Raw genomic sequence first — 24,957 nt, forward strand, 5'->3', positions numbered from 1 at the left:
AATACAGTGAATTTCACATTAGCATATCTTTTTATTTATACTTTATTCAATTCCATATCTTAGCTATGTTAAGAAACATTTACCCCTGGAATCAATAACCCACACAAATGTGTACTGACTTGTCTCAAAATTGTTGGGTAACACATTATTCATTTTCGTTATGTGTTGATGATGGTCAGACAATTTACTAACAATGGGGAAACTATAAAATTTCCAATCGTGAAGAATGTCTGTGAAAATGGTACTAATCAGGGTACTGCTATTTTGTATCAAAGAGTGGAAAATTAAGTACTACACTCATGCTCATAAATTAAGGATAATGCCGATACATGGTGAAACAACGCTCTGGTGGGTGGTTTGCGTGTTTAAATCACCTCGGGGTATGACCATTCTGTGCATTTGACCTGCGGTCATCGCACAATGGCACTGGCAGCAGTCCACGTACGCAGAGGTGTATTGGTGTATGTCAGAGTACAGTGCAGCGAGTAAGTGTGCAGACGTTTTCAGATGTGCTAATGGTGACTGTGTGTTGAAAATGGCTCAAAGAACACATATGGATGACGTTATGAGTGGTAGAATACTAGGGTGACTGGAGGCTGGTCAAACACAGCAGGTCGTAGCACGGGCCCTTTGTGTTCCACAAAGCATGATCTCAAGATTATGGCAACGATTCCAGCAGACAGGAAACGTGTCCAGACACTACAGTACAGAGCCTCCACAGTCTACAACACCACAATAAGACCGTTATCTCATCATCAGTGCCCACAGACGGCCATGGAGTACTGCAGGTAGCATTGCTTGGGACCTTACTGCAGCCACTGGAACAGTTGTCTCCAGACACACAGTCTGCAGGTGACTGAACAAACATGGTTTATTTGCCCAGAGACCTGCAAGGTGCATTCCACTGACCCCTGGTCACAGGAGAGTCCGTAAAGCCTGGCGTCAAGAACACAGTACATGGACATTGGAACAGTGGTCCCAGGTTATGTTCATGGATGAGTCTAGGTATAGTCTGAACAGTGATTCTCGCCGGGTTTTCATCTGGCGTGAACCAGGAACCAGATACCAACCCCTAACATCCTCTAAAGGGACCTGTATGGTGGTCGTGGTTTGATGGTGTGGGGTGGGATTATGATTGGTGTATATACACCCCAGTATGTCTTTGACAGAGGAACTGTAACAGGTCAGATATACCGGTACGTCATTTTGCACCCATATGTCCACCTTTTCAGAGGTGCAGTGGGTCCCACCTTCCTCCTGATGGATGATAACGTACGGCCCCACCGAGCTGCCATCATGGAGGAGTACCTTGAAACAGAAGACATCAGGCGAATGGAGTGGCCTGCCTCTTCTCCAGACCTAAACCCCGATCGAGCACGTCTGGAATACTCTCGGTCGACATATCGCTGCACGTCTTCAGACCCCTAGGACACATCAGGAGCTCCGAAAGGCACTGGTGCAAGAATGGGAGGCTATACCCCAGCAGCTGCTCGGCCACCTGATCCAGAGTATGCCAACCCATTGTGCAGCCCATGTACGTGTGCATGGTGGTCATATCCCATATTGATGTCGGGGTACATGCACAGGAAACGGTGGCGTTTTGTAGCACATGTGATTCGGTACGGTTTTCTCAACTTAACACCAATACCGTGGACTTACAGATGTGTGTTGTGTGTGTTCCCTATGTGCCTTTGTTATTAGCGCCAGTTTTGTGTAGTGCCACGTTGTGTGGCACCACATTCTGCAATTATCCTTAATTTATGAGCGTGAGTGTAGAACAAGACTGTAACAGCCAACAGCAGATAAGTAACCTCCCAACTCAATTTTTTTCAACACGAATCTTTTCAGAAATATACACTGTCCAACGGATAGCTAAAGACAGAACCCTTCCAATTCAGAACTTGGCTGCTAAGCTATATTGACACACATGACTAACATGATACTGCAGCTTGTTGCATTCTGCAGACGCACTGTGAGCTGTCATGGGACACCACACATTCTAGAGTAGTACAGGTTTTGTGTGGGTATTAATGTTACAGTGCAGTGTACAGCTTTAGCAGTGAGGCAAGAGTTGAATATATGGGAAAGAATAACAAAATGTTCAATTTAAAAATGGATTTAGCACCTAAATGAAACACTGTGTTATTTCCTTATAAGTGTGTCTGGTGTCTCTAAGATGAAAAACCTTTCTGCCATGGCAAACCAATCAACAGTTGTCTTTTAAATATCACCCGCAGATGCATCATTCTGCTGAGACTTTAGAATATTCTTGCATTTGTTAAAGTAAGCATGTAAGACATTTCTAATATTTCCTTCTGCAACTGTCACATAACACTCCAAGACAATTTCCTGTATACAATCCATGACTTCAGCAGAGCATAGTCTCTCGCATGTCTATCTGCCTATCTATCTATCTATCTATTTCGGTTCCACATTTATTTTCATTTATAAAAATTTTATAACGTGATATTCAAAGGAGAGGAAAGGCTGGAGGTGTCACTAAGTACTTTAATTTTTGGAGTTGGAGCAGAAAGTAGCACCAACAAAAATTAGGTGATCACATATGTAACTACAGTGACACTGCATTACACTACAAGCAGTGACGGCACTTCTGTTGTATCTGCGAACATGGCTTACTTCTGGGTTTTTTTTTTTTTAATGACACTGAAAAATACAAAAATGTAACAGGGATACGACCATTGCAGTATATAGTAGGGAAAAGTAAGCTCTTTGTAGATATAGAAGTTCTTTTAGTATATACCATTCAAAGAAACAATACAATTAACACAAGAAACCACAAGGGTATCATGAAGAAACAGTTTTACGTGATCTCTCTCTCTCTCTCTCTCTCTCTCTCTCTCTCTCTCTCTCTCTCTCTCCCCCCCCCCCCTCATCCCCCCTTTTCTCTCTAGTGTCACATTTATTATCTTGTCTGAGTTCACTAAAAAGTAGGGGAATGTTTGAAAGTAGCTACTTGAAACTGAAAAATTTTCTACAGTTTTAGGGAACAAAGGAGTGCTTCCACCATCTGCTCTACTTTCTCACATACTTACCAGTCTGTTTTCCATGTTTCTTAATAAACTTTGCAGTAGTGAGTTGTATCACTGTTTGCTGTAGCTCACAAATTCCCAAAATAATACTCAAAAATTAGTAAATTTAATACAGTTTCAACATAGACCACTTATGTCACACACTACTACTTTAGATTGTCTTTGAGGTATTGTATACAGAACGAGCTCTCATACAAAAGTTGATGATGGTACAACAAGCAGACAGTTGCTGTCATATGTATCAACAAATTCGAGATGTCAGCACAGAAAGGCCCACATAATAGAAAGGGCTTCTAATTCTGTTGTAGAATACCTGCACTTGCATTCTGATAGAGTACGGCAGACATGTCCCAACGTGTTTTCCTACACCACAACAGCTGGGAAGTTATTTATGTCTGACTGCAGTGCTACTCGCCCCGGTCTATATAAATGACCACTTGTAGTCACTGTTTATGATGACAGTATAATCTTAGCACAGATCTACTATTAGATGTACTAATAGAACAGTTATTCAGAATTTTAAGTTAAGTTATAGTCAATTGCACTCTGATGTGAAACTATCATTCTGCTATGAACGAAGAGTTAAATGTTATAAATGTCAGTGACAGTATGAAATACATGTCACTGTGAGGACAATAATTGTTTCCAAAGTGAAGAATCTGCCATGCTCAAGTTTCAACAAATTACTAATAATTTGTGTGTGTGTGTGTATGTGTGTGTGTGTGTGTGTGTGTGTGTGGTGTTGTATCTGTTTGACCTCCTCCTCAGGTAATCTAGACTTGCTACAATTCCTCACAATGGTGATGGTGACGGTACTTCAGGTTATTTCATCCGCCACACAATTGCAATGCTGTAGAGTGTACATTTCTTCAGTGCATAGACTTCACACACTTGCCACTCCTGCTATATTTCAACATTTCCTAGAACAATTAGCAGCCGAAGTCCCTTCATGTACAAACTATCTGGCTGCTGTTGTCATGAGTCATACGCCTACTGAATACTTAGAAAAATTTACAATGTTTATTTCAAGTTCTTGCTGTAGATGGCTTAAAGTGTTCATTGAACAACTTACATATTTAGGACATTTAAGACACAGGGTATTCATTCTGCTAATTCACACTTGTCTACAACTGAATATTTGCTTGTGCCCTGTGACATCAGGGAGTACCAGGCTGTCATGGAGAAGCTTACTTATTACATTAAGTTTATTGCAAACACTATGCCAATCACTGCTCTGCTGAATAAGATGCACCTTTGTGTGGTCCCAATAATGTTGGGATCCACTTCAGCAGTTAAGTTATCATCTGATTCATTTTGATCCAGCTAAGCCTGTTGTGTTAGCTGTAGATGCATCTTCTTACAGGATTGGAGCTGTGCTCTCCCGCAGAATTGACTCCTCTGACTGACCTATTACTCTTGCCTTAAAAACTCTCAACCAAGTGCAGAGCAATTACAGTCAACTTGAAAAAGAAGTGCCCCTCATTATCTACAGTCCCACCTATATTTGTGTAGTCAGAAGTTCTATGTGAATACAGATTATTGGCCTTCAATAACTCTGTTCTATCCTTCCAAGCCTATCCCACTGTGGATTGCACAAAAATTGCAACACTGAGCTCTGTTACAGTCTAATTATCAATACGAGTTTTTGTACAAGTCCACTGCACAACATCAAAATGCTGACTTCTTGTCTCTTTTACCAGATGGTAACGACACTGTGAGGAATCATGTTATTAGACTGATACTCAGGCTTATGAACTTCTTCAAAATTTTGCTTTTGACTTTTGGCATATTCCTGGAGCAACAGCTTCTGCCCCCAGCTGTTCAGGCAGTTTTGCAACATGTGTGTCATGTGTGGCCCCACAATTTGAAAGACATTCCCCACTCATTAGCACATCACTACATTTTGCATCGTCATGTGCTGTCTGTATAGTCAAGTGTTCCGCTGTTGTATACAGAGAATGACGATGCACAGGTTGTGATTCCTCACACCCTCCAGTGGGAAGTTTTGTCTTGGTTGCACCAAAGGCAATGGGGCTTAGTTCACAAAAAGCAACTCTCCTGGTGTCATTGTACTTGGAATGGCAAGGATGCCCAGATTCAGCAAATGACTTCTGATCGTAATATGTACACAGAATGTCAATCTGCTGTGCTGCAATGTGTTTTCAGTGGCCACATCCATTCAGGCCATGGCAATGTATACATAATGGTTTTGCAAGTCCATTCTGAAACCCAGGATGGTGGCTGGTGGTAGACACATACAGTAAATTTCCTTTTGTAGTCCCCTTGACATCTACCACTATTGTCGGTACTGTATCGGCTTCGCCTTCTATTTTTTGACTCTAAGGTCTTTCTGAGGTCCTTGTCTTGGGCAACAGACCACAGTTCACGTCAGCCAGTTTCCAACAGTTTTGTGCTGACAACAGTATATACATCATGTAACTACTGCCTCTTTCCACCCTCAGTCTAATGGTGAAGCTGAACAGTTTATCTGAACATCCCTAGTCACATGTGGAAACTCAATTCCTCCCACACACACAAAGCCAGATTTTTCTTTGCACCTACCACTCCTTGCCACATGACAGGAAGCCAGTGGCAGAATTATTACATGTTTGTCGTCACCATACCCTGCTGCATCGTCTGCGGCCGCTGCAGAAACGTTTTGCTCTGCTGGGTCAGACAAAGTTTCAGCCACGGGATGATGTTTTCTTTAAAAATATTTTGCAAGAAACAATGTTGGGTGCACGGTGTCATCACCCAGGTCTTAGGTCATTCCTCTTACATCATTCAAGGTTCCTATGGGCTGCACCGGTGCCAACAGAACATGCTGTGGTGCTGTTATGTCAGTGATTCTGTTGCAGATTTTTTGTCCACAGACCCTGCATGCCACTGGTGTCTGCCAGAGCAGCCATTTCCAGCCCTCGGCCTGTCAGGGTTGATGCAATCCGGCATCATCCCAAGGGAAATCGACATTGCATTGCCACCGTCACTGTCAACACTGCCGGTCCAGCTGCCAAAGCTGATATCCGTGGATATGACATCCCTGGACAGTCAGCACAGTGCCCCTGCAGTTCCACTTGGAGTCAATCCAACGCAGTGTGTCACTGGATGCAGGTGTGCACACTGTGCCCAATTTTTCGAACGTTGTTCCCGGTCACTCGCAAGGTGAATACCAAGGTGCAGACAAGAAGCTGGCATCGGCCGTAATTATACTGTCTATCTCCTTATCTACATCCACATTCAGGCATTTCCCCCCCCCCCCCCCCCCCATTGTTGTCATGTGACACAGCAATACACGATGAAGGTGCGCAGGTTTTGGGGAGGGGTGATCGTGTGCAGAATGAGATCTCATGCAAAGGTCGGTACCTCACAATGACAACACAAGTAAAGACAGTCACTGCCAGATGCGTCAATGAATTGGATATATCGGTGTAGACATGCTCCCGTGTGCTTCCTTATGCCACTGCAGCTGGAAAGTTATTTATATCCACACACCATGCCCTCACCCCTGTTTATGTAATCAGCTATCAATTGTAATCATCACTTGCAACAACAGTATTGTCTTAGCACAGATCCAACTGCATGTTAATAGAACAGACATTCATAACTTTACATCAAGTTATAGACAATTGTTATGTGATGCGAATCTATCAATCTGAAATGAATGACATGCAAAATGTTGTGTCAGCAACAGTATCAAATACATATCATCTGTGACGACAATTTGCCACACTCAGTTTTTAATAAAAAATTGGAAACTCCAGGTTGGAATATCAACAATAAAAGGAAAAGATGATGCACCGAGCTGCAAGCAGGCAAAATGAAACGGCAGTTACATATTTAGCTTCCAATCAAAGCCGTTTTCAGAAATGAGAAACAACACATATTCATTCAACAAGCAAGCACACCTCTCACACACATGTCCACTATCTCTGGCGGTTTGGATCAGAATTGTGTGGAAGCCACAGTGGAGTGCTGGGTTAACAATTGCGAGTCAGCAGCCGGCACTGTGGTGACACTCTAGTCACAATAACAGTCACACAGAAGGATTGTGAATTCAGGATAGCAGAGTGCAGCAGCAAACTGTACCACACAGTGGTAACTGTGTAGCCAGTGGGGTGATGTCACCACACCGTAGCAAGTCCCCTGTTACGGGAGATGTGACTAGGTGCCGGGTTTTAATAAAACAAATGCAAACCAGATGCATATCAATAAGTCTAGATTTTGAGGCAGAAGTTTATATTTCAACGTCGAAAACCAGTAGCACCACCATGATGCCAGAGCTATGCAAGACAGCGAGATGACTGGGCACCACCAGCAGCAGCTGTGGATTCAAGACCAGGCTGCACCTGCAGTCAGCCCTAAGTCCTTCACCGGGACCTGCTGCCACAGCCCCACCCACTGGCTGTCCGTGACTGCTGCTACTGACACTGAGTTCCTAGTGGGACTGGGCATCAAAGTGTCAGCTCACATCCAACCCCTGCCAGAAGACAATAAGTTGCACCCCACACACGGCCACCTATGGGTGGACCTGTTTTCAGAAATGCAGGGCGTCAGCTCAGCAGCCAGGATGGAAGCCACCACCCACAAGTCAGTGCCAGCCAGCGACAATATTTGTTTCCTCACTACATTCTGTACTGAACTGAATAAAAATCATTCTTAACTGTCAAGAGTGTTTCCACTGGGCCCACCAGCCAACCACTCACTACCCCACGCACTTCAACTGCAACAAAATGCAATGCCTATAGCTTCTGACATGGAACTCTTGAAACCTTATAACTGAAGTATTCTGCAGTAACAACTCAAAGCACATACTTCTGATCTACACGGAAACTGTTTGTTCCAATATTTTTGACACTGATGTTTAACTTTTACACTGTTGCAACTCATCTTTTTTTATGTAAATTCTACCTGAAAATGATGCTAGTCTACAGCCACTTAAACTTCTCTATGATTACTTGGTGTTCACATGGAAACAGATACAGAACATCTCCATTTTTAAAATTCTGTGTATCTTCTAAACATACAAGCAGCTCAACTACTTTCTTTAAAAGAAAATCCCTTACGGCTGACTGCATAAAGCAATTCATATTGGATTAACAAAGAAAATGACCTCAGATCAAGCTGAACTCGAAAATCGGTGCTGTATAACATTAATCACAGATTATATCAATGTGAAGTAGGATCACCTTTGATTGGCAAAATTTCAGGAATCAAGTCAAGTTCAACTGTAAACGTCAGTTCACAACTCAGTAGTATTGCAAAACAATACTTTTGTTTTGTGCAATTACAAGTTAAAAAAGAATCTTTTAACACAACAAAATTTTAAGGAAATATTTGAATACACCAAACCTCATACTGCTGACACTCAAAATATTTTTTTTTTTTTTATTCATAAGGTTAAGTTAAGAAATTATTGGTTATTTAAGTAATGAATTCAGATAATAGCTGATCTCCTAACAGTTCTTGGAGAGGAATCTTAATTTATTCAATTAGTTTAAGGCATTTTATAGACACATTGCAGCAGAGTAAGAAAGGAAAATTTTAAATATTTTCAGTGCAAGTTAAGTATGTGGAGTTTGATGGCAGCCAATAACGATTGGATACTTCTTACAAAAATGTTCTGTTGGCTTGAATAGCAGTTCGAATTAAATTTTCAACTAGCAACCAAGTACTTGAACTGCTGAGCAAATTGACAGTATGTTGAAGAAAAAGACTAGAAGTATGCATATGTAAGCCAATTTCTAATTATCAGGTGGTGGCTCAGTGGTTGCAGCGGATGATCCCAGGTTCAATGACAAGACAATTCTTGGAACTTTTTTTTCCCCACTTGTCACTACTTTCCCCTGTGGCAATATTTGTTAATGTGCAAAATTCCAAGTTGTTTAAGTTTAGGACTTAGAATACATCTAAACTGTGCAGCAATTATAGCTGTAGCATCTGACTTGCACAATGCAAGACAGATGTAAGAGCTCTCCTTTGTGTTCATTTTCATTATCATGAACTACAAGAACAATATTTTCATCTTAAGTTAGAGTCATTTCTTCATTTACTGATGGTGTGAATGAACTACAACCTACAGCGTTATTTAAATCTGTATCAGAACAAGCAATAATGGGGATATAATGGCTAATACACCGAAGAGCCAAAGAAACTGGTACACCTGCCTAAAATCGTGCAGGGCCCCCGGCAGCACGTAGAAGTGCTGCAACACAACATGGCGTGGAATCAACTAATGTCTGACATAGGATTGGAGGGAACTGACACCATGAATTCTGCTGGGCTGTCCATAAATCCATAAGAATACGAGCGGGTTGAGGTAGCTTCTGAACAGCACATTGCAAGGCCTCTCAGATATGCTCAATAATGTTCATGTCTGGGGAGTTTCGTGGCCAGCAGTAGTGTTTAAACTCAGAAGAGTGTTCCTGGAGCCACTCTTTAGCAATTCTGGACATGTGGGGTGTTGCACTGTCCTACTGGAATTGCCCAAGTTCATCAGAATGCACAATGGACATGAAACAATGCAGGTATCAGACAGGATGCTTACGTTCGTGTCACCTGTCAGAGTCATATCTAGACATATCAGGGGTCCCATATCACTCCAACTGCACATGAACGACACCATTACAGAGCCTACAACAGCTTGAATAGTTCCCTGCTGACATGCAGGTTCCATGGATTCATGAAGTTGTCTCCACACCCATACAGGTCCATCCGCTCGATACAATTTGAAACGAGACTCGTCCAACCAGGCAACATCTTTCCAGTCATCAACAGTCCAATGTCGTTGAAGAGCCCAGGCGAAGAGTGCAGCTTTTTATCATGCAGTTATCAAGGGTACACGAGTGGGCCTTCGGATCTGAAAGCCCATACCATGGTTCGACAGAGACACTTGTTGATGGGCCCAGAATTGAAATCTGCAGCAACTTGAGGAAGGGTTGCACTTCTGTCACATTGAACGATTCTCTTCAGTAGCCATTGGTCCCGTTCTTGCAGGATATTTTTCCGGCCACAGTGATTTCAGAGACTTGATATTTTAATGGTGTGTCCGCTGATATGAAACTTCCTGGTGTGCTTGGGTAGCTCAGATGGTAGAGCACTTGCCCACGAAAGGCAAAGTTCCCAAGTTTGAGTCTCAGTCCGGCACACAGTTTTAATCTGTCAGGAAGTTTCACTCACAAAGTTTACTAGTGACAATACAGATAACAGGACCCACAGGACTCATCACATTGAAAAAATACGGCCTTACGATGTACATTGCTGTCAACCTGCACCACACAGTCACCTTTACAGAATGAAGCGGTACAGGTTGATGAGTGTATGGATTTTCCGTTGCCCATATTCTGCAATTCTGCGTATTGACATGTCCTTGGAAATGGAAGTGGGCTTTGTCTGTCCACAGACTGTTCAACCACCATTCACTGTCGATTTCCATGACAGCAAGAAATTCCAGAGTGAGAGTTTGTCTTGTTGGCAGCAAAACAAGAAGCAACTCCAGAACATGGGTGATTTCGTAGGGATCGATGCAGGATGTTTTCAGGATTTTATGCACTGTGTTTGCAGGCAAATGTTCGGACAATTCCCCAAGCACTGCATATTTGCACACCACTAGTTGACACCTCATGCAATGCTGTGGCCACATCTTTGATAGACATCAGATCAACTGCTGTCCTCCCTCTGCCACACTGCACTTTGGCCTGTATATTCTGACACTTCCGCCATCTATTGGTCAAATTACAGTTTTTCGTCCCCATGATGTTTCCCCCACATCAATAATATGCTCTTCAAATTTGAAGTCTTTCTGAGCAGCAGTTCTCTTTCTACAGCATTTTGAAACTGTAATTTTAATTATGGACGCCCTGTGCATAGGTAAATAAATGTGGAGGGAAGGGCCTCATGTTACTGATGGCATGTCAGTGAATATATTCCTGCCTTCACTGCTAGTGTCCGAAGACTAACTATGAAAACCTGTGATGTACTTCTGTGTCGTTTCCCCTCATTCTATACTTCTTATTTATTAGGACTTTAATATTAAAATCTGGAGTTCCAAATTCAACCCTACTGCAGGCAATTATTCCGGCACTATTACATCTGTTGTTCTACTTATATGGTTTCAATGAAGAAAGTAATTCTATATTCACTTACTCACAAACAAATGAGCCTTTGGAAATGGCAGTGAGGGTACGCACACCCCAGCCACGCCTCTGAGTACGAAACAGCTGAAACCGGCCAGTAAATCCATGCTGCACAACTCGATTGTTGCATGTTGACTGGTTGCAACCACAGCACTGGTTGCATTCAAAAATCATCGGTGCATCTGTTGAATGAATAAATGATAACAATGATTTTACATTTAACTTACAGAAACCTCTACTTTTAAGTCAACATTACAATTTGAAACATAATAAACTGCCAACACAGTGAAACAAAATTACTAAATAGCTTTATGCCATTTCTCAATATTAATATTATTCCCAGCATCAGCAGCATCCTAGTGAAATTTCATAGTCCAACTATTATTAATTTCATTTTGTTTTCTTTTAATAAAATTTGGATATGTTACTACATTTCATGTGACCTAGTATCACTTTTACTAAAACGAAAGTGAATAAAAATAAAATAAAGATATGGGGTGTACATGGTAACAGGTAAAAATCATAAAAAAAATTATTGTATTCTACTTCCATCATTTTAATTTGGCCTCAGACAGTTATGAAAACTACTCCGCAGTACTTGTGGCTCCCACGCTATTATGCTGAGCGAGTGACGCCACCATGGTGTTGCTGAGTGAGACACACCAACTTTCTGCCACAAACCTGCCAAAGGGATGACTGATTGCCATCACGTGAGGTACGCAAGAGGGTCGTTGAGGTAGCGGCCGCAGCAGCGGGTCACACTCTTGCCTGCCAGCTTCCTTACGATCTGATGTGCCCACCAGCCCTTCCTATTGAGGGCGAAATGCTCTTTCCGTACCATGTGCGGTTCACTCCACGGCGGTAGCCAGGTTTCATGAGTATTGTACCCCCTTAGTAGTAGTTCTTGGGAATAAAACCCATTTTTCCCTGAATTATGAAACTTTCATGTCTCAGAATATGGGTCATAATCAGTGACATAAGTCACAGAGTTTCAAACAGTGTTATATGTAACAATCGAAATTATGTGGAAGAAGTCAGCTTACAGGATGTGTATACATGATTCGTTTCAGAGTATGGCTACATGCTGGACATTTACAAGTCCCTGTATGACATACTGGCCTAAATTTAACATTAATGAGCATATCTTTCAGTCCTGCTCATGCAGCTACATTTAAAAACTCATTGTGTTTTTTTACAGGGTATCGCGGCACAGAAAGTGGAAATATGGGAAACTGAGGTCAACATGCAGGTATTTTTCTATTGAGCACACCCAGAGCATGTTGTGCACTATTTTAAGGAAACTAGTAGTGTGTTCAACAACTGTTGCACCAAAAGACATTAAATAATGGGGCAACTTTCTGCACATGAGACAGACAACTACAGCCAATCTGTGTGTCAAAGCCTATCAGTCCATTGCTGTACCCTGACTTTGGTCACTCTATAACGATCATCTGTTGTTCCCCATCACCAACATAGGTTGCAGCCATTTGTCCAGCTGCCAAAATTGATCACAAAGTGAACAAGGTGGTCATCTATGGAGGTGACACTGCTGCAAATGAAATGCACCAATTGACAACACATTCCAAGCACTAGTTGATTCAGGGATATTATTTTATATGATGATGGATACTTATCGCCGGCAGCTGAAGGCAATACAAGTGCCGCTGAACTGGAGGTTGCAAATGGAAAATATGTGGAGCTGACAGGAATGTGTTATGTGAGTATGGCTCTCAATGACAGAATAAAGCTCTTTGAATGTGTCGTCCTACCACAATGCAGCCATATTGTTATCCTTGGATGCAAGCATCACAAGCAGTTATAACTGTGGAATATTGAGCTCCAGATTGACAAAGCTACTTCACTAAGATCACCCGACAATGATTGTTCTGGACAGTTGTCTATCACAGAAGACACGATTATCCCACCACTGTCACTGAGAAAAATTTTTGTCAATGGCCTGGATGCTCAGTTAAAGAATAAAGTCAAGAGCAAAAAAGGCATTCAGCTTCAGAATAGAAACTTTCTGCCAGCGACAAAGCCATTGCAAGTGGACAAGGGAAGTTCTGAGCCACCAATGATCATGAACAGACACAACTCATTCCTAAGGATATGTAATAGGAACAACTGAACCAGCCCAGAAGGGTCAGCCCAGCGCAGTTAATGGAGATCCATTCTAAGCTACCATTACTGATGGCACACCAGAAAAGTCTAATATATCCAGCAACCAACTGGTCCCGACTTGAATGAGAAGCAAAGTCAGCAAATACTACATAAAGTTTTGGGCACATTCAGTTCTGGAGAGGACACAAGCCAGACCGGAAGACTCAATGTGAATCAACATTTCAATGCAGTGGATCATCTGCCCATCTGTCAGTGCTGATATAGGATGTCTCCCGCTGAACAATGCCTAGAGCAAGCAGAAAGGATGCTGTGAGACCACATCGACCAGCCTTCAGAAAGATGGCACATGTAATTTCTGCATTGATTATCAGTGGCTGAACAAACTTACCAAAAATGAAGCATACCTACTGCCATGAATTGACATCAGGGACTGTCTGAAGTGTAAGGGGAGAGTAGGGAAGAAGGGGAGGGGGGGGGGGGGGGTCTCAACTGTAGATATGCAGAATGGCTACTGGCAGAGAGAGGTTTATGAGGCTGACTGTGAGAAGGCTGCTTTCATAACATCTGATGGCCTCTGAGAGTTCAAAGTTATGCCACTTGACTTGTGCATCACTCCGCCAATGAATGCATGATGGACAACTTGGATAGCATCTTAAATTGATGGTGTGTCTTTTCTTCCTGGATGAAATTATTGTTTTCTAACAGACCTCTGAAGAACATCTAAGTCCACTGGCAACTGTGCCCATGAAACACACCTTCACCTGAATTCGAGAAAAAGCCTCTTCACTGCCCAAGAAATAATAACCTTGGGGCACTTAGTTAATGAAAACCATGTCTGCCCTGATTCAGACACAGGAAGTACCATTAAAGATTTTACAATTCCTTGACAGATTTGTGATGTGAGAGACTTCCTCGGAATGTCCTCTCGCCACAGATACTTCATAATGGATTTCAATTGCAAGGAATGGTGACATTAAGAACTACTACAGAGAGATGTCAGATATTCTTGGAGTTAAGATCAAGAAATATACTTCTGTATCCTTAAAGGTGGTGATAAAATCTTTACCACTCATACCACTTTTTGAGGAGAATGTTGAGACAGAACTAGACACTGATGGTAGAGGTCACCAAATAAACACAGTTATACTGCCAATCTGGGAGATGCTGAAGAAGTCATTGCTTAGGTCTCCAGAGTACTCTCAAAGCCGAAGAAGAATTACTCCAGAACTAACAAAGAACTTCTGACACTATTTATGCGACAGACCATATACTGTTGTGACTGACAACTATTCTTTATGTTGGCTGACAAACATTTGGGATCCATCAGGGCAATTAGCATTATACATAATGATGTTTCAGGAAAAGACATCATAGTAGAATACAGATGTAGGTGCAAACAAAAGTATTCCAACAGCCTTTTGCAGAATGCATTGAAAGAAAAATATAGCACTATTGATATCTAAGTTATTGCTGCACTAATGAACAATGCAGCTGACGAAAGAGAAGAGCCAACATTATGTAAACCATAGAATCCTTAGAAAGGGATGAAGCTGTAAAAGGAAAATTCAGACAATTACACGGGACAAGGCATGAAAGGAATTACAACCCAGTGGGATGGAAATGGTTCATAGTTACCCCAGTTATCAGTTGGAGTTTGCAAAGACCCATACTATAATCAGAACCAGGTACCATTGGTTAGATCTCTACCAATCTGTTAGACTTTATGAACACCACTGTAGGAAATACCAACAATGGCAGCATATGCCTCAGTTACCCACAAGACATCTGGTACCCATTACACTTGCAGTTGCAACATTTGATCGTATTTGAGTCAACCTCTCGGAGAGGTCGACAAATGACAGTGTAAATGGATAATAGTGAGCACTGACAAGCACACCGTCTACATTGTTACCAAGGTTGTGTTTACTACTGAAGCTCTGAAGACCATCAGTTTTGTTACAGACATAATTTTGAAAAAAGGAGCACCACTTATAATGATTTCTGATCATGGTAAAGTATCGGAAGCTATTTCATGATGCCATATTGTTCACAGCGTAACTGCCATTTACCTGCAGGTGAATGGCCACAAGGAATGTTGTAATAAGATGTTGGAAGAAATGTTCTCAACATACTTCGAAGTCAGACACAGAGACTGGAATATGATTCTGCCTGTTGCGACTTTCACATACAACAGAGAAAAGCAAGACACTACAGGTTATGCACCATTTTCCTTATCCATCATCAACAGGCAGACACAACAGTGGATATTTTATTTCTCTTTCAACAAATGAAGTTCTAGATGATTACATAAAACAGATCATCATCATAGATGCAGAAGCAAGAAAGCTGGCATACATACAGATATTTGGCACCCGTGATAAAGATCATAAACATTAAAACAGCAAACAGCGACCTGCAAGCTACAACCTAGACAATCTATTATGGATTTTTATACCTAAGCAGAAGTTCTGCTACAGGAAAAATTATTATTGAAGTACCACTCTGGCCAATACCTAATCCTACAAAATCGAACATGATGAGCCTACACTGGGATACCCAAATGCAGAGATGGTATCCAAGTCCTTCACATGAAGCCCTTCCAGGGCATATCCAGTGAGGACAATCGATAACACAGGATTCTGACACAAGGAATACGAAGACATGCGTGACCATCACTTTGTATTGATGTAATTAATTCCATTTGAACATCACAGTGACTATGATGCTGTGACACCACCACCACCACCACCACCACCACCACCACCACCACCACCACCACACGAAGGATGGCCAATTATAACCAGACCCAAAAATCTATAGTCCACTCCAAAACAATGAGAAAATATTTTGCCAAGAGGAGGAGCAATGCCACATGCTTTGAGTCATTCACTGTGATGAAGTGGTTATAGTCACTGACTGGCAATGTGTAACCATTGGTTCCATTCCTGCATCCTACAACTAATTATTATTTAACATTTCTGATTTCTGGAATGTTCTGGAACTAAATGGCTTTTGAAATACTGCAACTGTCTGATGTTTGCTCAGACAAGCAGTTGAGTTCCATGTGTGCTTCATCTGTCCTCAATCGATCATAGAGACCATCACCTTTACTACCCATGTACTTAGTAATCTAAAATGTCTATATAATCTTTAGGGAAAATTCAACTTAAGAGAGCAACATATGAGCCAAGAGAATACCATGAAATTGTGACCTTCACTATAAAAGAACCATGTCCCTGTTTCATGGCTGGATTTAAATAATATGATAAGTAAACATTTTTAAACATCCATCATGCATAAATGTGTTGAAAACAAAGTGAATAATTACTTAAACAATGGTATCAACATTGTCTGATGGGTAGCATCACTTTCACCACCAGGAGACACCGTCATCACTTCAGCTCATGCAACCAAATGTACCGCTCTGCCTGACCTTTTAAATCACTACCCATTAGGCTCTGGCCCAAATCCCAAGACTTGGGGTGAGAATGAGAATAGAAGGACCTATCATAAGGCTACTAATCTGATAATCAGCAAATGATTGAACATTAGTCTTCAGCCAGTTATCCTTATTATAACAGAACTGTGACAGTGTGGAACAGTTACGTCCTAGGACATGAAAGTTATGTATAAATCTACCAATTCTGTAAATATTGTAAATAGACAGGCTCATGTTTTGGCCATTAAATAAATGCTGAAGTGTCTGTGCTACCTCGTTCACCAATAGACACAACAAACATTTCTGGCAATGAAGATAGGATTGCTGAGGATTCGTTTGCCCCAGGATTGATCACCATCATACTAATCCAATTTTTTTCCCATCTATGTCACAATTTTGAACAATACTGTATGTTTTTCTTAAATATTGAAGTATATTTAATTTGTGTAAGCTACAGGAGACCAACCACTCACAGCACTTATTCATGCAGTTTCAGAGCCAACAAATTCAGACATTATTAATGTCAATGACCAAGCAAACCACAGCTGAAGCACAGGATTCTGGAGACCAGGTGCCCCCCCACCCCCAACGCCCATTCATTTGATGAAAAACAAGAGGACTGGACAAAATACAAATCACAGTTCTAAGAACGCTATGCAGTCTACAAAATCACAGGTGACCCATGACATACTTTATTTTTTTCTTGGATAGGAGTGTCAGTTTTTAGGTTGTTTTGCAAGTTGTTCCCCCAAGTAGAGCCCCACACTCTACCCTACGAGAAAGTAATTTGGAAATTAGATGAATATTTCTGGAAATTAGATGAATATTTCTGATGTCTAAATTCATGTAGCTGCTGCTCATTCCAAATGTAGCTTTGTGAAACTTTATTTTAAGACGAAATGCTTCATGATGCTATTATTCAGAACCTTAATGACAATGGAATACAAGCTGAGGGTCTAAAGCACCACAACCCTGGTCTCAATGAAGTACTGAAAGTAATCAAAGCTCATGAGGAACATGACTTCATAGAACTTGACTTTCAAATGCCTGTTGTTGCAACGCTGTTTGCAGATACTTTGAAGTGGGCATTGCCCCACAAAGCTCATGTTGACAGCAGTTGCAAACAGTACATATGGCAGCCAACCAGTTTGCTTGAAAATTCATATGCTCCAAAGCCTTGTGTTAGGAGTCATGTGATGAATGGCCACAATCATGGTTTCTTGCACCAACTGAGATGCTGACATTGGCACAAGTCAGAACACACACAGCCAGTGTGCCTGTAAAAGACCGACAAAGTAAACTCTGCTACACATAAATCTAAACTTGAGAAAACGGAAAGCAATAAGATCTCGCATCCTCTAATATGATCTCACATCATGTAATATGAACTCACATCCTTTATCTCACCTACTCTCCTGGAAACACTCTCACAAACCGTACATGCAAGTGCAAGAATTGCTAAGCTATGTGCTCAGTGCAAAATTTTGCTCAATCAAAACAGCTCTCCCCCAAATGAATAAAAAGCAAAATGCTTTGTCATTCACAAATCTGCCAGAAGCAGTCTTCCAAAAGCCAGAAATGACAATCATAGTGAGATGAATAATTGCGAACTGTCCGCATCTTTACAGATTTGCAATTAAAATGTGCCATTTCAGTTAGACACTGGTGCTTGAGTCACATTCATTAATGAGAATACGTATGAGCAATTGTGACACCTCAAGTTATAGAAATCATGTCTACATCTCACAGCTTACAACAGGGAAAGTAACTGTTCTCAGGACGCGAACTCTGCAAGAAATATGTAAAAATATGACAACATTAGTTTCATTTGCATCAGTGCAATTACACTCTACTGCAAATATTTTTTGTATGGATGCATTTGATTTATTTAGTTTAGATATTCAGGACAATGTGCGTACTATTGGCACTCAGTTTTCCCACGCCAGCACTGATCAGTTGTGGGAAAAATATGTACATTTCCTCAGTGGCACATTGGGACATAGAAAGCATTTTCAAGTAAACATTACCCTCAAGAACAACATAAAACTTAACTTTTACTGTGCACATCCAGTACCTCACACCATTTGCAATGAAGTTGCTTTTGAACTCAAAACAGTCAGGAACAAATTACTGTTTTGAAAGTCAATGGGCAACTCCTCTTGTAATCACATGAAAACCGTGATGTCAAATGAGGAACTACTTTATCTAGTCTTAGACGCTCCAGGTCACAAAAACTGACAACAGACAGGATAACAGTGTGTGACCTCACGCTCCTCCACGCCATTGGTAGAGGATGACGCTGCGGTCAGTTGGTACTGGCCAAGTTTACGTTTTTACCTTCAACTTCTCCTGAATGAGGGGAAAAAAAAAGACATTATGGTGGTCAATACACAGGTCAGCTTCCATTAATACCACCACCTTCCCTTCGGAAGCGCACCTGCCCTTGCGTTATTTCCACACTTTCTCGAATAAGTAGCATCGAAAATTCTATCCTGTTAAAATTATTTGGATTAGATCATGGGTCCAGAGAAACAGTATCTCCAAAATTTAGAATTTCTGTTTCATGTTTTAACTGATGCAGGACTCAATGGTAATTTATAGAAATGTTCATTTTTTCAACCCCAAAACTGAATATTTGGGCTATCTCATTGACAGCCATGGCACTCGTGCCAGGATTAAGCATTTGCAGGCCATTCGGAGATTACTTTTCCCTCAAAATGTATGAGAACTACAAGCTGTTCTTGGAAAACTGACATACTACATAAAATTCATTCCAAAAAATTCATTCCTTTGCATTGCCTCTGGTGCAAAAGTGTTGCTGTCCAATGGACTGGAGAGTATGACATGTATTTCAAATGCTGGAAAACAAATTGCTTAGTCACCAATGTTTTATTCATTTCAATCTGCAGTAATCAGTATTGCTTGCAGCTGATGCATAGTCACATGGAATAGGGGCAGTATTATCTCATAAGGTTGGTAACATTGAATGCCCCATAGCATTCACATTTAAGGAATTGAACAGCACTCAAGCTAACAAGTCCAACGGAAAAGGAAGCCTAAGCCAGGTGTCATGAAATTTCATCAATATATGCATGGTACAAAATTTTTTATTGTAACTGATCATAAGCCACTGACTGCTCTTTTTCATCCAGCAAAAGATGTGCCTGATCATACAGCACAGAAGCTCCAACATTGGTCATTACTTCTTTCAAATGAACAGTATGAAATTCTTTATCACTCAATGGCTTAGCATGCAAATGTAGACACTATATTACTTGCCTATGGGAAATGATTCAGGATCCAATGCATCAGAAGCTTCTTGTCTGCAAATTGATCATTCTGATTTGCAAGCACTGCAAGCTTTTCCCGCTGAACGAGATCAGTCACTATGATTGCTGAGTATTTGGATGGGTTGGCCACATAATGCAAAATCAATTTCATATACAGTAGTTTGAAATTACCATGCTCAATGCAAACACCTCCCCCTTCAGAATGGTGTAATTTTATTGCATACTCCTAATGAACAAACCTGAGTCATGATTCCCCTGTAATTGCAGCAGCATGTTTTGAAAATTTTACATGGAGGGCATTGGGAAATTTTTAAAACTAAGCAGGTAGCGGGCCATCATTGTACGTGGCTCGGATTTGACAGGCAGACTGAACAGATGACAGCCACTGTCACTGCATGAATGATCAGACAGTGCCGCTCCAAGAATTTGTCCATAGGCTTCGACCTAATGGACCTTGGCAACGTACCCACATTTACCTTGCTGGTCCCTCCTTGAACACAAGGTGGCTCATTATCACTGATGTATACAGTAAGTATCCACTTGTCATTCCCATGAATTTGACAACCAGCGCTAGAACTAGAAAAGCACTCGCTTCTGTCTTTTGATTACAAGATTTGCCACAATCAATCATTTCGGACAATGGTCTGAAATTTTCTGCTATGGAATTTCAATGATTTTACCAACAAAAGGGAATTAAGCATATTCAAACAGCTCTGTTTTCTCCTCAATTGAACAGTGAAGTTAAACATTTCATTCACACTTCCAAGGCTCACATGTCAAATCTTCATGCTTTGCACTTGAGGGAAAATACTTTGTTGTTATTTCTCAGGACCTATCAAACTTCGCTTTTTCACAATCCTTCATCAACATAATTATTATAGGACAATGTTTTCTATCATCTCTATTATAAGCCAACTTGGAATCCAGCATCGTCACTCAGGCAACTGGCAGAAACCATTACGACATTCATGGCACATCAGGCACCGATTGACGGCACCAAAACCAGTTATGCATTTGTTATTACTGTGATCCTGCTGTAGATTTTCATGTTTCAGAAACGCTGCCTGCAACCCAGACCATTTGCCCCCAAGCAACCTTGTCTGACATTCAGGTGCATGGATCAACAGACGACTCTGCCTTGGAGGTGACCCCTTGAGACCATTTGCCCCCAAGCAGCCTTGTCTGACGTTCAGGTGCATGGGTCAACAGACGACTCTGCCTTGGAGGTGACCCCTTGCCTGCCTACGTAGCCTGCTGCTGCAGTACCTGTCGCTGTTCACATCAATGTCAGTCATGGACATCAGACCCTCTGCAGCTGTACAGCCTTCGGTGTGTTCAGAAACATAAATGCTGCACTCTCCTGTGCTGCTGGATTGATGTCATACCCCCAGTTTTTGGCAGATGTTTCTGGTGGTTCTCAAGGCGAATGTTGGAATGTGAGTTGGATGGCACCACATTCCATAGCTATCTCCATCAGCTGCACCAAGACACAGACCTCTCTCACATGGCCGCACGTATCCATGCTACCCAAAGACGGTGTGCAGTTTTTGGAGGGGAGGAATGCACAACCAACATTGTATTGGTTGGCCGCAGATGGTGTGCCACATGCCACATACATCACCACAGGAGACAAAAATTCAAACAGTCCACCAGTGCATCTCTACTGGGCCTTGCTCTCTCCAGAGCTCTCTTTTCCAATGGGTAGCACCATGTTGACCGAGGACGTCTTCATCAGTTCAATTCGCTGCAAGCAAATGACCCCTCCACGTGACTTTTTAAGTTACCGCACAAAGGACTCTGGCCCAGACTTCAGAACTCGCGGTGAAAATAAATGGACTTTGCATAATGCTACTAACCTGGTGACAATCAGCAAGTGATTGAACATTAATAATAATAATAATAATAACAATAATAATGATGCAGTTATTGTTTTATAAGCTTTATTCCGTGCCAAGAAATAGGAACCACGCACACGCGCATCTGAGCACGAGATCACCGAATAAAACTTATAAAACTGTAACTGTAGCTTGAGGCTATTTTATTTATTTATTTATTTATTTATTATTATTATCATTATTATTATTATTATTAATACTCGTATTATTACATATAAATCTATCAATCTCGTAAATAGTATACATGAATATGCTCATCTTTTAACCATTAAATAAATGTAGAAGTGTCTGTGCCACCTCATTCACCTAAAAACATAACACAAACTCATTTATTTTATTCATCACTGGTCCTTGCTGCATGGTGTACGAGTAAATACCATGTTTATCCTGATATCTCTGACTTTACCTTATCTATGCCTATACAACCATATAGACACGTTTCTACATTACCAAGCACACTGCAGACCAAATTCCTTCATAGTAATAACAAATCGCAGCACAGTACATGCATTGTTGGTACTACCATCTTACAGTGATGTCACATTCCAGAATACAGGTGTTCTTGTAATCTTGAAAACCAGCTCTATTAATTGAAATGCCCCTGCCTCAATAATCAACTTCAAAATTTCATGCACTTTTTTCTTCAATGCTAAAGACCACAGAATATCATACAATGGCTATCCAAAAAGTAAGACTTTTGGTCTATTGCGGTAGTGGGCAGAGCTACAGCCACCATCTCGGTGCCATAACTTTCTTACACTCAGTACGCATCCAGCGGTGGTAGTGTGTGACCTGTGTCTGCTAATTTGCTTTCTGTGATGTGTTAAAAAGGGTGCTGCAAAAGATAACCCCTCAGTGAGAATAGCGATTATGTACAAAAATAGCTTAAGAGTTGGTCTTTAAAATGTGTATAACAAAATTTGGTTTTTCCATATTGTTAATTTTTTATTTCAAAGTGCCTGCTACTTTCTGGATAGCCTCCTAGACAGAACGTAAATGTACCTCCCCACACAGAATAATTAATATTCTCGCTGTATGCAATAATCTTGGAAAATGCAAATATGAAACAATTTAGATAATTTAACAATATATAATTAATAAGGGTTATGTTATTCAAAATTTTAATATAAATTGCAGAAGGTAGATTTAACAAAATTCACAAACCTGTATAGTTGAACTCAGGCACTAACTTTCCTTCATCATCATACCAACACTGTTCACTCATAAATGTACAAGTGCAGCGATTGCTTGAGCAATTATCTGTACAGAGGCAAGACTGTAATGACGTTACAGCAGTGTCAATACTAATATTAGCAGTTAAACAGTTTTTGCTCACATATGTGTAGTCACTAGGCTCTTCCTCATCATCTTCACCATTTACACATTGAATTGGATTCATTTCTCTTCCACGTGATATGTCACTAGAATGTAACACAACGCAAATTTGTACTTTCACTGAATATTTTTTCCATTTCACTTGAAAACCTACTTAACTTCAATAAAATGTCGTTGTAACAAAAGAACACAAAGCCGACAATAAATACACTTTGTAAGGAATATCAATGCAATTTCTAGGATCATGTAACTGTTAATGTACACTATGTGATCAAAAGTATCCAGACACCTAGCTGAAAATAATTTACAAGTTCGTGGCGCTCCCCATCGGTAATGCTGGAATTTGATATGGTGTTGGCCCACCTTTAGCCTTGATGAAAGCTTCCACGCTCACAGGCATACATTCAATCAGGTGCTGGAAGGTTTCTTGGGGAATGGCAGCCCATTCTTCACGGAGTGCTGTACTGATGAGAGGTATTGGTGTTGGTCGGTGAGGTCTGGCACGGAGTCAGCGTTCCAAAACATTCCAAAGGTGTTCTGTACGATTGAGGTCAGGACTCTGTGCAGGCCAGTCCATTACAGGGATGTTATTGTTGTGTAATCACTCTGCCACAGGCTGTGCATTATGAACAGGTGCTTGATCGTGATGAAAGATGCGATCGCCATCCCCGAAATGCTCCAACAGTGGAAAGCAAGAAGGTGCTTAAAACATCGATGTAGGCCTGTGCTGTGATAGTGCCCCACAAAACATCAAGGGGTTAAGCCTCCTCCATGAAAAACATGACCACACCATAACACCACCACCTCCAAATTTTACTGTTGGCACTATACATGCTGGCAGATGACATTCACTGGGCATTCGCCATACCCACACCCTGCCATTGGATCGCCACATTGTGTACCGTGATTCGACACTCCACACAACGTTTTTCCACTGTTCAATCATCCAATGTTTACACTCCTTACACCAAGCGAGGCGTACTTTGGCATTTATCGGTGTGATGTGTGGCTTATGAGCAGCCGCTCGACCATGAAATCCAAGTTTTCTCACCTCCCACCTAACTGTCATAGTAATTGCAGTGGATCCTGATGCAGTTTGGAATTCCCATGTGATGGTCTGGATAGACATCTGCCTATTACACATTACGAACCTCTTCAACTGTCGGCAGTCTCTGTCAGTCAACAGACGAGGTCAGCCTGTACGCTCTTGTGCTGTATGTGTCCCTTCACGTTTCCACTTCACTATCAGATCAGAAACAGTGGACCTAGGGATGTTTAGGAGTGTGGAAATCTGGCGTACAGACGTATGACACAAGTGACACCCAATCACCTGACCACATTAGAAGTCTGCGAGTTCCGGGGAGCACCCCATTCTGCTCTCTCACAATGACTAATGACTACTGACATTGCAGATATGGAGTACCTGGCAGTAGGCGGCAGCACAATGCACCAAATATGAAAAATGTATGTTTTTGGGGGTGTCTGGATACTTTTGATCATATAGTGTAAATTAGTTAAACAACACTATTTAATAATAGTGAGCTATAAATAGAGCACTTGCAAAGCAAATACTACTGAATAGAATTGCACATCACAGTGGCAAAAACAGAAACAGTACTAGACAATTTAAAAATGCTCCACAGAGGTAACACCTCAACCTTTTGCTTAATGTTGGTACTTGTTCAAAACACTGCA

At 41.2% G+C, this 24,957-nt stretch overlaps 1 protein-coding gene across 5 annotated transcripts in view; it reads right to left on the minus strand.

The window, feature by feature from the left end:
- Positions 1 to 24,957, minus strand: part of LOC126248359 (histone-lysine N-methyltransferase EHMT2) — a 267,727-nt gene that overhangs the window by 68,353 nt on the left and 174,417 nt on the right. For 3 of the 5 annotated variants that reach the window (XM_049949279.1, XM_049949278.1, XM_049949276.1), the window contains 2 exons: positions 23,092 to 23,348; positions 11,193 to 11,364 (listed from right to left, as the gene is read on the minus strand). In XM_049949279.1, coding sequence (XP_049805236.1) covers positions 11,193 to 11,364; positions 23,092 to 23,348 — 429 coding nt within the window. The remainder of the gene's footprint in view (positions 1 to 11,192; positions 11,365 to 23,091; positions 23,349 to 24,957) is intronic. The other 2 variants (XR_007545465.1, XR_007545466.1) reach the window with 1 other exon arrangement.

This window comes from Schistocerca nitens, chromosome 3 (genome assembly GCF_023898315.1).
Source record: "Schistocerca nitens isolate TAMUIC-IGC-003100 chromosome 3, iqSchNite1.1, whole genome shotgun sequence".
Taxonomy (NCBI): Eukaryota; Metazoa; Arthropoda; class Insecta; order Orthoptera; family Acrididae; genus Schistocerca; species Schistocerca nitens.